Genomic DNA, 13,539 nt, shown 5'->3' with positions numbered 1-13,539 from the left:
ATATTACTCCTGTTCTTGTGTCATTACACTTGCTCCCTTTAAAAATCTGAGTAGATTTTTAGATCCTTCTTTTTCATTTTAAATGAAAATATAAAATAGGAAATGGAAATTATATGTGTAGTTTACCCATACCGTCTTCCTTTCTGAGCAGCTGCTTCCTGAAACAAAGGGACACCAACTGAAAACACTCTTATTAAACCACAACAAGCACATACTTATTGATTCATTCACAATTCACTATTATTTGCAAATGGAATATTTTCAGCTTGACCTCTCTGCTGATCTGAAGACATACCATAGAGCCACTATCATGCAGCATGGGCACAGTTAATGCAGGAGGAGCAGAGAGGCTGTCGGCAGTGTAATGGCACAAAGGCAGGCCATCCATAAATGTGTCGCCTTCTGGGTTCTGTCTTTCATCCTAAAGATTTAACATAATGTCAATCTGAGCCTGCCATTGAACTTCCCTACCACCAGAGGACAGCATCCACTGAATACTGACTGCTTCTCTAATCAGCACCATACTTCCTGTCTGTGTGTTTAAGCAGGTGATTACTCATCTTTGTTCTTTAACTGCTTACTTTGTAAAAGTATTCTGATATATGATTGCTAGAAATGTGTACTGTACTGTTTATATATTGGGATTTCATAGTGACATGGATGATCATTTAGGTTAAACAAAAGATAAAAGATAAAACACCAACTCTACAAAGTCTGGAAGTGATCTTTCCAAAATAATATTTATTTACACTTGAGTATAGTGTCATTAACCCATTCTGTATTACCACTATCTCACAAGGAAAAAGTTCATCCACCAGTTAGTATTTCATACATCTTTTAGTCATATAATCTTCCATATATTGGTTTCAATTCAAAAATCTATTCTTCATCTTCTTAGAACACTTTATAGCAATTTAGTAAAACATGCATCAAATATTTTACATAAACAACATCAAAAAAAAAAAAGTCAAGTCAAGTCAAGTCCAATTAATATAAAAAGAAGCAAAGAAATACATGGGATGCAACAGATGACCAAAACATGTTTGTTTGTTTTTTGTTACAGGAAATGTAAAAAAAAAAAAAAAAAAAAGAACAAAAATGTAATTGCCGTACACTAAATTAGCCTAAATACATTCATTAAAAGATGTAATCAGTATTTATTTGTATTATGGAAATGTGTAATTAAATACAATGGTTTGGATACTGTATCTAATGCATTGAGTGCTTTATTTAAAAACTCATGTTGGGGCTAGAAACAATGTAGGCAATAGAACTCTGAGATTCTACATATAAGTCCACTTTAATATCAATTTAATGGATCCAATTCTTTTGTCATTTTGAATCATTTTGTGTAAACTCCAAAGTCCAGCTCCCAGCTGATGAAAACAGGAGCAGTCCACTAAAGTGTCAGTTCTTGAAATGATATCCAAGGCAAACTTCAAGGTAGCCCTAGCCTCTAGTGTCTTCATGCAAATGGCAGAAGCAATGGAAGGAGGAAACCCTCAGTGAGGCTCTAAAAATAACAAAAAAATAAATCTGTGAAGCAACAAAACAGTAAATGAAGGGCAACAAAAATATCATAGGTACATAAAAAGCAAAATCATAGAGATAGTGAATATTTAATAAATACCAGAATGTCTAAGAATGTGGGCTGCTGATGAGCATCATTCATCTCCAGATCAAAGACCAAATGGGAGGCATCTCCATATCTAGTAACCAATGATCTCTGTGAGAGAAAAGTGTGACAAAACAGACACTTTAAATGACACAAGAATTTTTATATGGCTTAATGCTACATAAGAAGCTGTCAATTGTGCTCATTAGGAAACTGCGGCAAAAAATGTAAATTTAGTTTAACTTACAAGTACTACATTTCATCCAGATCTGCCCAGATGTTATGAGTGAGGAATGGATCTGACACCAGAGCCATTTGAAATCTTCACTGGATATCACATCAGTGGAGGACTGACAGTAAATCTGGGCCTTGAGGACTCCTTTATAGGGTAGACAGTTTTGAAAAGGACTTTGGAGACGGACTGGACTGGATCCAGTAAATGAAAAATGGACTTTCAAAACAAAAATATCATCCAGTTTTAGGGGACATTAAATTGGATTGTTGTACAGTCCTTGCTCCTCCTTTAGTGTTTATATATGTTTATGTATAGGTGTAGTGTTTTTTTTTTTTTTTTACATTCTGTGAAACCAGCGGCAACCTATATTTGATATGATGGCTAGCATCCTCTAATATATCCATCAATCAAATGTATACAAATATGTAAAAAAATAATTGTAAAAAAAAAAAGTGAATCTAATTACTTTTCTTTTTGTAAAACTTGGTATATTTCTTCTGGTACATTATGCTTAAATAAACCCAAGTATAAAAATTATTTCCTAAAGTAACATGTAGAAATGTAAATGTAAGTAATATTAAAGTAATATTACAGTCTGATCAGAGTTTGATAAAAAATAAAATAAAATAAAATAAAAAATGCCGTATTTGAACTTTTCCTTTTTAGATGCTGTACTTAGTATAAAATAAGAAAAGAAAAAAGAAAAATATCACTTTCAAAATATGCATTATCTGTATGAACTGAAATAAAGCTAAATTGGACTACTATGATTAAAGCTAACCAGGCAATACTTCTTATGCATCCAAAATAAATAAAATGGGAACTTAACCATTGCCAGACAAAAAGATAATGGTAGTTTTTGGAATGCATTTTCCTATAGCAAACACATGCAAAGCAGAATAAGTTGATTTTTTTTTCTTGAATTAATTTCTGTGTCTTATGCAACTGTAGTGTATAGAGTCAGCATTAATAATGAAAGCTGCAGGACCAAGTGGCAGGTTTGTTGTGAGGTCCGTCTTTAAAATCTGCGACTGTAACTAGAAGAAGTATATGAGGATGAGGAGAAGTTCATGCTAAATCCAGAGCCAGTAGCATCAACACTCCCTCTTCTTGAACCTGACCTAGAGCCTGTTCTGGATCCAGAACGAGAACCAGAAGCTGATGCAGCACCGCTGACATTGTAGGGACTGTAAAGACCTTTACTGGATACTGATGAAGCTTCCAGAAGCCTAAGGCCAGATCCCTCCTCAACCATGCTTCTGTCCATGGCATCTTTGTAGGAGATCTTCAGTTTGGTTTTCGGGCAAGTAAGGTATTTTGTGTAAGCACTCACATCTCTGAGCTTTTGTGCTGTACGGCCATCAATTACACCTTTCCTGATTGCCTCTTCTAGGGAGATTCGTCCCTCAGCCTCTGGCTCAATAAGGCCACCAGTGAGATACTGCACTTCCAGGAAACGTTGCCCTGCCTCATAGTAAAGCCAGCCTTTCTTAAGAGCCTGAGCAGCAGACATTCTGACTTTAGTGCGAGGATCCTCAAACCCATGGAAAGCTTTCTGGGCCAAGTTGAGTCTGTCAACCATTTTCTTTTCTATAAGACCCTTCTCTGTGGCTTCAGTAACTGAGAATTTCTCTCCAGTAGATGGGTCTATTATGCCACCAGTGCAAGCCTGTGCCTCCAACAGTCTCTGGCCAGATATTGAATCCACTAAGTTCCTACGTATGGCTTCAGTGACTGAAACTTTTTCTAGGCTATCTGTATCAAGAATTCCAGCCACAGGACCGGTCTCATCAGTTGGATCATTCCATACAGTTGCAGGAGTTTTGATGGAAGGTATGGGGCTCATTGGATAAGAAGAGGTGGAACCAAAGGAAGAGGAGCGGGAACGGAAGCCACTCATGTTTCCAGATAACATATCAGCAAATTCTGTGATAGAGAGGGTGCCAGCACGGTACTGCTCAATTGCACTCTGGTCGATAAGACCTCTTGCAATAGCATCATCAATGTCATACTGTCGGCCTGATCTTCGGTCGATGAGTATAGACTTTTCAACTCCTTCTGATGATGTCATTGTGATTTCTTCCCACTCACACTCTTGCTCTGAAAGCTCAAGGTAAGTCTGATGGTCAATTAGTCCATTGCGGTAGGCTTCATACACAGACATCTCTTTGCCAGAATCAGGATCAACAATGACGACTCTGCGTTTGCGAACAGAGGATTTGGAAGACGTCTTTCTTTCGCGTTTCTTTTCTTTAAGAAGCAAGAGCACAAGACCTGTGTCTGGGTCGACAATACACCTGTCCATCAGTTGCAAGTAGGTGAGATTCTCCTCTGTGTTTGGGTCAAAGAAGCCCTTGGTGTCATCCGATGGGTCACTGAGGATCTCATTCATCTCCTCATCGAAAAAGCCTCGGTTGTAGGCAACTTCAACTGGCAATCGATGACTCTGCTCTGGGTCAATGATTCCTCCAGTAGCAATCTGGGCTTCGAGAAGACGAATTCCATGGTCTCTCAAAATCAGGCCCTTTTTCATAGCCTGGAACAGGGAGATCATTTTGCCTGTATAAGGATCTCTATAGCCAGTCACAGCCCTCTCAGCAGACAGGAGTTTATCTTTGAACTCTGGACCGACAATTCCCATCTTGACTGCTTCATTTACAGTTAACTTTAGGTTCTTGATAGGGTCAATGATATAACCTGTAGCTGCTTGAGCTTCCAGCAACTCAAAAGCAGTGCCTGGTCTGATCATATTCTTTTTCATGGCTTGGTAGATAGATAGTCTGTCTTTAGTAGACTCCACAAACACGCCGGCAATACAGCTTGAGCCCTCAAGATATTCTCGCAAGCTATTGCTCACCTCCTCCACTGTTAGGAGTCCTTCATTAAGCTTGCTGACTGTTTGTTCATCAATGATTTTTGAGCGGAATAACTCTTCTATTGTTATTTCTTTTCTGAGTCCTTTGAAGAGCAATCTTTTGGCTCCTAGAGACAACAGATATTGCCCATCTTTGTCTATCTTGCATCTTTTCAGGAGCTGAGAATATGAAACTTTTTCATCATTCAGTGGGTCTACGAATCCCTTAAACTCATCGGAGATCTTTTCATTTGTCTCTTTATTAATATATCCACGTTGTGTGGCAATCTCTGTTGGCAAATGGAAGTTATATTCTGGATCAATGATACCGCCTGTTGCTGTTTGAGCTTCAAGAAGCCTTAGGGCATAGTCCTCTGGGATAAGATCCTTTTTCATTGCTTGAAAGAGGGAGATTACCTTTCCACTATATGGATCCTTATAGCCAGTGACTGCTCTCTCTGCAGACAGGAGCTTATCATGAAGTTCTGGGCCCACCACGCCTTTACGCACTGCTTCATCTACGGTGAGCATTTCATTCCTGACAGGATCAATAATGAATCCAGTGGCTGCTTGAGCTTCCAAGAGGGCCATTGCAATGTCTTGCTTCATCAGCTCTCTCTTCATTGCTTGATAAATGCTCATCTTGGAATTTGAATCAGTCACCACACCAGCAACACAGCCAGTTCCATACAAATATTGCTTGACTCTTTGCATCTCCATGACATCACGCATGGTCTTATTCTCTTTCTTCAGCAGGTTGTAAGTCTCAAGGTCGATGATACGGGCATTGTAGAGATCTTCAATAGTTATTTGACGTCTGCTTGTGCTGCTGGTCTGGGTGCTCCTCCCTGTAATGATTTCTCTCTGCTCCAGAATCTCAATTATAATGATAATCATTCGTTCCTTTGTTATGTTGCCAGAACGATATTCTTCTAGAAGCCGAGCCCTCTGATCTTCAGGTAGTAGATTTGAATTCATAACATCCCAGAGAGACATAGAGCCCTGACTCTCAATGGGTAGGTCAATCTGGGTATTGGATAGATCACTCTGGGTTTGTTCTTCACTGTAAAGGTATGTTTTCTCCACAACCGTTGGGGCCTGTGGTTTGGACAGCTTTAGTAGATGTAAGCCTGTTTCAGGATCTGCCATGCACTTGTCTTTCAACTGTTTGTATGATACGTTCTCATCAGATGCAGGGTCAGAGAAGTACTTGCTTTCAGCAATGCTGCTGGCCAGCTGTTTGGTAACATATCTACGCTGGATTGCAGTCTCAACAGGAATACGATGGCTGTTTACTGGATCAATAATTCCACCAGATGCCAGTTGTGCCTCCAAGAGAGGCATAGCATGTTCTTTGGGGATGAGGTCCTTGTCCATGGCTTGATATAGGGAGATCTTATTGCCTGTGAATGGGTCTTTATATCCAGTGACAGCTTTTTCAGCAGAAAGAAGTTTCTCATGAAGCTCTGGGCCAACAAGTCCTGCTTTAACAGCATCATCCACAGTGAGACATTCATTTCTTGATGGATCCACAATAAATCCTGTGGCAGCTTGAGCTTCAAGCAAGGCAATACCTGTGTTCTGTCTGAGGAATTTCATTTTCATTGCTTGGTAGATGCTAACTTTCTCTTTTGTAGGCTCAAGGTAAAGTCCAGCAATGCTTTCAGAGCCTTGGAGATACTTATTGACTGAAGCATTTTTGCTGACCTCTTTTGGAGTGTTTTTACCTTGTTCCAGCAAATCATAGGTAGACTTATCAATGATTTTAGAGTCAAATAATGACTTGGCTGTAACTGGTGCCCTGAGTCCCTTAAAGCATCCCTCTTCTTGTTTCTTTGCATCTTTCTTAGTAACAATTTCAATTAAAACCTTTATAATCTTCTCAATGGTCATTTTCCCAGATCTGTATTGCCTTATTAAGTCAAGCCTTTGCTCTTCAGTGATATAGTCAGAGTAAATGAGCTCCCATAAGGTAACTTTTCTCCCTTTGAATGGTCCACTCTGAAGTTCAACAGTTGCCTGATTCATTGCGTCTTTGGTCTGGGCATCAGTGTACTTCATCTCCTCTTTGGCATTGATAGCTTGTTCAGACAAAGGCAGAAGGTGAAGGCCAGTCTTTTTGTCAGTAACACATCGTTTGTAAAGCTGTAGATATGTGAGATATTCCTGAGTGTTTGGGTCAAAGTATCCCTTAACTTCATCACTTGGGCTACTCAAAAACTTCTGGGTTGCATCATCAAAGCAGGCCTTTGCACAGGCAATGTCATGTGGAATACGGTGACTTTGAACAGGATCAATAATGCCTCCTGTTGCCAGTTGTGCATCAAGCAGTCGAATTCCTTGTTCCTTCATGATCAGGTCTTTCTTCATAGCCTCAAACAGAGAAATGGTTTTTCCAGTGTAAGGATCTTTATAGCCAGTGACAGCTCTCTCTGCAGACAGTAGTTTTTCATGAAGTTCTGGACCAACAACCCCTGCTTTGACAGCCTCATCTACTGTAAGTTTTTGGTTTTTAACAGGATCTATGATATATCCCGTGGCAGCTTGTGCTTCCAAGAGATTAAGAGCAGGTCCATGTCTCATCATGTCTCTTTTCAGGGCATCATAAAGGGACATTGTTTGTTTGGTTGAGTCTATAATTACTCCAGCAATGCAGTTAGAGCCTTTCAAAGCATTGCGCACATGCTCCATCTCAGACACATCTTTTACCAGAATTTGTCCTTTCTGCAACTTGTTATAGAGATCTTTGTCAATAACTTTTGATTCAAGAAGTTTTGAAGCAGGTACAGGTGCTCTCAGGCCATCAAAGGCAAGCTCATTCTTTTTCTCTTTTTCCTCTGCCACAGTTAGAACAATTTTGATTATCTTTTCAACTGTAATTTTCCCTGTTTTGTACTGGCGGATAAGATCTTTTTTCTGGTCTTCTGTGAAGTACTCAGAGTTTATAATCTCCCATATGGTCACAGTCTTTCCTTTAAAACGGCCGAATGGCACAGACACTGTTGTCTTGTCAAACACATCTCTTGTTTCCTCATCTGTGAATATCCTGGCATTTTGAGCAGCCTCCTCAGAAATGGGCAAAAGTAGAAGTCCTGTTCCTGGATCAGTGACACACCTTTCTATTAGCTGTCGGTACAACAGATTTTCTTGGGTGTTTGGATCATAGAATCCCTTGACATCATCTGTTGGATTCTGTATTATTTTATAAGTGGCTGCATCAAACTGTCCCTGCTTATAAGCTATTTCATTAGGCACACGATGACTATTGACTGGATCAATAATGCCACCTGTTGCTATCTGAGCCTCAAGCAACCTGATGGCATGATCCTCCCCAATGAGACCCTTCTTCATAGCTTCAAAGAGGGAGATCTTTGCCTCTGTGTATGGATCTTTGTAGCCAGTGACAGCTCTCTCTGCAGACAGCATCTTGTTATGAAGTTCAGGTCCAATTAGACCCTCTTTAACTGCCTCATTGACAGAGAGTGTTTTGTTTTTAATTGGGTCTATTATGTATCCAGAAGCAGCCTGTGCTTCCAGCAGCACTAGCCCTGTCCCAGGAGCAATCTTTTTCTCCTTGACAGCTTGATAGATGGGCATTTTTTGATTTGGATGCACAAGCAGGCCACCAATGCAGTTCTTGCCCTGAAGAACTGTTTTAAGTTTGTCTGTCTTACTGAGTTCTTCAACTGTGGTGTCACCACTCTGGAGCTTATCATAATCCATTTTGCTTAAAAGTCCTGTTTCAAAAAGTCTACTTGCAGGCACCTTCTCACGAATGCCATCAAATGATAATGGAGAGAAGCCATGTGTGCTGTCAACTTCATCAGAAATACTTTGACCATTGAGGACTTTTTTGCATTCTGTCTGGATGTGAATCTCCTGGGTGATTTTTTGAGCAACTTCAAGCTGCTGAAGTTTCTCACGCAGTTTCTGGTTTTCCTCAGCAAGAACCCTTTCTTGTTCAAGCCTTTTCCTTTCAAGTTCTTGCATCTCTTTCTGCTTGTTGAGCATCTCCTGTTCAGCCTCTTTTTGTTTTATCAGAGCAGCATCCATAGTGGCCTTCAGTTTAATCTTATCATCCTCCATTTGTTTTCTTTGACGTTCCTGCTCATCCTTAAGTGCTTTTGACTTTTTGACCTCTTCTTCAAATTGGCTCTCCAACTTCTTCTTTTCATCCTCAATTTGCTTTTCCTTCTTCAGGAGCATCTCCTTTTCTGACATAAATGTCTGCTGGAGAATTGTTTTCTCCTGTTTAATTTGTTCTTGCTGAGCATTCGCCATCTGTAAAAGAACAAACAATGAACAAAGTTAAAACAATGTTAAAAAATACATTCAAATACATATACATTTAAATTATCTAAATATCCATTTTAAGATTAATGAGAAATCATAAGGGAATATAATCAAAGACTGGAACATTTGTAACAAAAAAAGCATCTGATTTAAGGCAATGTTAGTTTTTGGAAAGAGGGTTAACAATGACATAAGCAGCGATTTATGCCATCTTTTACACAATACCTCTTTGGACTTTTTCTGTAACTCTTCAGCCTCTTTTTTCAATTTTGCCTTCTCTTTCTCAAGATCAGCAATGGCTTTGCGCAAGTCATCTGCTTCTTTGTTACTGCCCAATCTCTGTACTTCCAATGTTTCAACAATTGTCAGTTTCTCTTTGGTGGCAAGCTCAGTCTCATGAAGTCGGGCACTAATCTCATCTGCCTGCTTTTTGAATTTCTTGGCTTCCTCCTCAGCTCTAGTCTGGGCATCACTGAGCTGGGACACCTGAAGTCTAAGTTTCTCTGCCTCAGCTGTTATCTCCATCTGTCTTCTGCGCTCAGCCTCCAACGATTTTTGGAAGCCCTCAGTTTCCTCCTCAAGACGTTGTTGCATCAGTTGTTTGTCTTCAAGCAGCTTTTGAGCTTGCTCTTGGGCAAGGTCTTTCTGTCTCTGTAGCATTTCTGCCTCTGCTCTAAGTTTAGAGGCCTCCTGAATGGCTTGCATCTTTTCTTTAAGCATCTTTTCAGCAAGTGCTCTTTGCTCAGCAAGGTCAGTCTCTGCAATATGTCTCAAGCGAGCAGTTTCCTGTGCCTCAATGCTGAGCCTGGCAGCATCCTCTGCAAGTTTTTTCATGTTCTCAGCCTCCTCAGCCAAGAGTTTTTGAGTATTATCTTTGTCCTTCTGGATGAGACGTTGGTTCTCCTCTTCAATTCTGAGCTTTAGTTTGATGAGCTCCTCCATTTGAATCTTGACTTTGAACAGTTCCTCTTCTACTTGGGCTTTCTGTTTAACAGCATCACTGACTTCGTCCTTTAGACGATGAAGCTCATCATCGAGGAGAGTCTTCTGTTTGTCTGTCTCATCCAACCGCAGTTTCACTTTAGCGAGCTCTTCCTCAACCTGAGATTTCTGCTTAAGTGTCTGCTCTGCAAGTGTCTTCTGCCTAGCCATCTCCTCATCAGCTAGCTGTTTCTGTTTCAGTGCTGCTGCTTCTGCCTGAGCACGCTTTTCTGCCTCTAGCTCTGCCTCTTTTCTGAGCCTCTCAGCATCTTCTTGGGCTTTGGCCTGATTGGCAGCCTCAACCTCGGCAGCCTGACGCTGACGATCTGCATCTTCTGCTTGTTGGCGGAGAATGGCAGCCTCTTTCTCTGCCTTCTCTTTGGCCTTTTCAGCTTCTTGGGCAAGCCTTTTGGCTTTCTCAAACTCCTCCTTGAGCCTTTTCTGTACAAGGCTGTCCTCTTTCTGCTGAACTAGAACACTTTGGACTTGCTGCTCAGCTGTAGTTGCTTTCTCAGCAGCCTCTTTTGCAGCGAGTATTTGCCTATCAGCTTCTTTATCAGCATCTTCTTTTTGCTTTCTGGCCTCGTCAGCTTTCCTTTTGAGACGCTCCACTTCTTCTTGGGCAACCTGGCGCTGTCTAGCTGCTTCCTGCTCTGCGGCAGTAATTATTTTAAGTTTTTCTTCAGCCTCCCTTCTTCTGTTTTCTTCCTCAAGGGCAAGCTTGCGCAGCTTCTCGGCTTCCTCCTCAGCTCGCAGTTTGCTTTGTTGTGTTTCCTCTGCAATATTCTTCAGCTTATTCAATTCAAGCTCCAAATCAAGCTTGCCTGATGAAGCCTTCTCAAAGTTCACTTTCAAGATACGAATCTCCTCTTCAACTATTCTTTTCTGTTTGAGAGTTTCGTCCACAATTGATTTTTGTCTGTCTAATTCCATTTCAGATGACTTCTTGAGCTGTTCGATCTTCTGATCAATGTCTTGCTTGTGCTGACTTGCCTGATCTTCAAGAGCTTTTCTCTGGTAAGCCTCATCCTCGGCTTTCCTTCTCAGGCGTTCATTTTCTGCCTCTTTTTCTTTTAGAGCAATCTCTGCTTCAGTTTTCAAGCGAGTGGCCTCATTAATGGCAGCAAGTTTCTCTTTGAGAATTCTTTCAGCTTCTGCTCTCTGTCTCGCTGCTTCATCCTCAGCAACCTGTCTCTGTCTCTTTGCCTCTTCAGCAATGGCACGGAGCTTGGCTGCTTCGTCTGCAAGATCCCTCAGTTTAGCAGCTTCAGCCTCCAAGAGTTGTTTACTCTTTTCAGTGGTGGACATGCTCTCCTTCTCAGCTTTAGACTTCAGCTGCAAAAGTATGTCCATTTCACTTCTAACTTTGGAAAGCTCATCTTCAAGCTGCTTCCGCTGCTGCTCTGCAGCACTAATCTCATTCTTTAGACGGTAAAGTTCACCATCCAGCAGTGATCTCTGTTGCTCAGCATGATCAAAATCAGCCCTCAAGCGGATCAGCTCCTGCTCTGCAGAAAGCTTCTGTTGCGCTGTGCTCTCTGCCAGCTTCCTTTGCCGCTCCAGCTCTTGCTCGGCCATGTCTTTCTGTTTCAGGGCAGACTCTTCAGCTTTGGCCCGTTTTTTGGCCTCACGCTCAGCCTCATCTTTCTGTTTTTCAGCATCTTCCTGTGCAAGAGTCTTTTTGTGGGCTTCTTCCTCTGCCTGGAGCCTTAGACGAAGGGCTTCATTGGCTTTTTGCCTCCACTTTTCAAGCTCCTTCTCAGCCTCCTCCCTTGCTTTGTCTGCCTCTTCCTGTTGCTTCTTGAGGCGTTCTGCCTCCTCCTGCAGTTGCACAACAGTACCATGCTTCTCTCGGAGCGTCTCTTCAAGTTTGGATGTCTTTTCGACGAAGGACATGCGCTTGCTCTGCAGCTCAGCAGCAGCACTTTTCTGAGCAACGTCTTGAGCGAGCTTGATTTGTCTGTCTTTCTCGATCTCAGCCTGCTTCATTTGTCTTTCTGCCTCCTCTGCCTGCATCTTGAGCTTTGCAAGGTCATCCAGGGCTTTCTGCTTCTGTCTGGCTGCCTCTTTCTCTGCTTCAGACTTCAGCTTCAACTCTTCCTCCGCCATCCGCTTCTTCTGGGTCTCATCCTTAACCTGTTTACGAAGTTTCTCAGCCTCTTCCTGAGCAGCTTTGCGAAGTGTCTCCGCCTCTGCAGCCTTGTCTCTTAGCTGTCTGAGCTCGTCCTCTGCAGTGGACTTTTGCTTTAATGTAGTTTCCAGCTGAAGTCTTATGATGCGGATCTCTTCCTCTATTTTGGACCGGCTTAGTAGAGCCTCCTCCACTTGTTGACTCTTTGATTTGATCTGTTGTTCGGAGAGGTTTTTGAGCTCATGCAGCTCCAGCTGGATGTTCTGTTTTTGCCTTTCAGCATCCACAGCAACAATCTCTCGTTTGCTAACCTCCTCTTGCATCATGAGCTTGAGCTCCTGTGCCTCTTTCTCTGCTTTGGCAATGGCCTTGGCATGAGCTTCAGCTAGCTGCTTCTGTTTCTCTAACTCTGACTGCATCTCAGCCATTTTTTTCCTCTCTTCTGCTTTTAGTTTCTCAGCAGCTTTCTGTATTAGTGGAAGTAAATCGTAAAGAAAGATGATTAAGATTAAGCATGACGAGGTGTTAAAGGAGTAGTTTACCCAAAAATGAAAATTCTGTTATTATTTACTCACCCTGTCATTCCAAAACTGTATTGACTGTTTATAATATTATATTTTAACTTTCTTCCATAGAACACAAAAAGTGATGCATTTGATATATACATATGTATCTCGACCACTCTTTTTAACATAGAAGTAAGTGATAACAGCAAATGTCAAACTTCAAAATGATGATGATGATAGCTTTGTTTGAGGAGCTGATCATCAATCAGTAAGTTACTATTCACTAGAATATTTTTCACTGAATAGTGACTAAAGTTTTCACCCAACTGAATATCTTCAGAAATCTAGGAAGTCAACACACACGTTTTATGGACAACTGTTATTGTGTTTCATCACTTTTGAAGCTTGAAAGCTTCAAATCCTAATCATTATTAAATGTTTCTCTTTTGTGTTCCATGGAAGCAAGACAGACATTTAGGGTTTGGAATAACATCAGGGTGAGCAAATGATGACAAAGTTTGCATTTTTCAGTGAATTCTTTAAGTGTTAAGATGATTATTTGGCTCAAAGAAAAACTTAGTTAAGATGCAATCATGACAAATGGGGTTAAGGTAAATTAACAGTCAAAAATGATATGCAATATTTTGGGTTATGGTAAGATGATATAATTAATGTATGGACACACACGACATTGGTTTATAACACTACACTCTCATAACATGCAAGGGATGAAAACGGAGCACACAATTAATAAAAACTATCAGAATTCTGCCTTTCTAAAAATCATTGTTAAGAATGAGAATTTGATTTGGTGGCCTGAGAAAATGGTGAGAAAAACAACTAAATACCAACAGTGCAAGCAAGTACTGTAGTAGGCAATAGAAAATGAGCTAAAAACATAATGTGTTAAAAACAATGATTCAG

General features: G+C 40.8%; 1 protein-coding gene across 17 annotated transcripts in view; it reads right to left on the bottom strand.

Moving 5' to 3' along the window:
* Positions 1-721: 721 nt before the first annotated feature.
* LOC127975342 (plectin) overlaps positions 722-13,539 on the bottom strand; it is a 114,913-nt gene continuing 102,095 nt past the window's right edge. For 13 of the 17 annotated variants that reach the window (XM_052579335.1, XM_052579333.1, XM_052579342.1 and 10 more), the window contains 4 exons: positions 9,223-12,576; positions 1,863-8,985; positions 1,631-1,726; positions 722-1,513 (listed from right to left, as the gene is read on the bottom strand). In XM_052579335.1, the coding sequence (XP_052435295.1) occupies positions 2,869-8,985; positions 9,223-12,576 (9,471 nt within the window). In that variant the 3' untranslated portion in view covers positions 722-1,513; positions 1,631-1,726; positions 1,863-2,868. Of the gene's footprint in view, positions 1,537-1,630; positions 1,727-1,862; positions 8,986-9,222; positions 12,577-13,539 lie in introns of all 17 variants that reach the window. The other 4 variants (XM_052579341.1, XM_052579331.1, XM_052579332.1 and 1 more) reach the window with 2 other exon arrangements.

This window comes from Carassius gibelio, chromosome B16 (assembly GCF_023724105.1).
Source record: "Carassius gibelio isolate Cgi1373 ecotype wild population from Czech Republic chromosome B16, carGib1.2-hapl.c, whole genome shotgun sequence".
Taxonomy (NCBI): domain Eukaryota; kingdom Metazoa; phylum Chordata; class Actinopteri; order Cypriniformes; family Cyprinidae; genus Carassius; species Carassius gibelio.
This window is presented reverse-complemented; position numbering and strand designations above follow the sequence as displayed.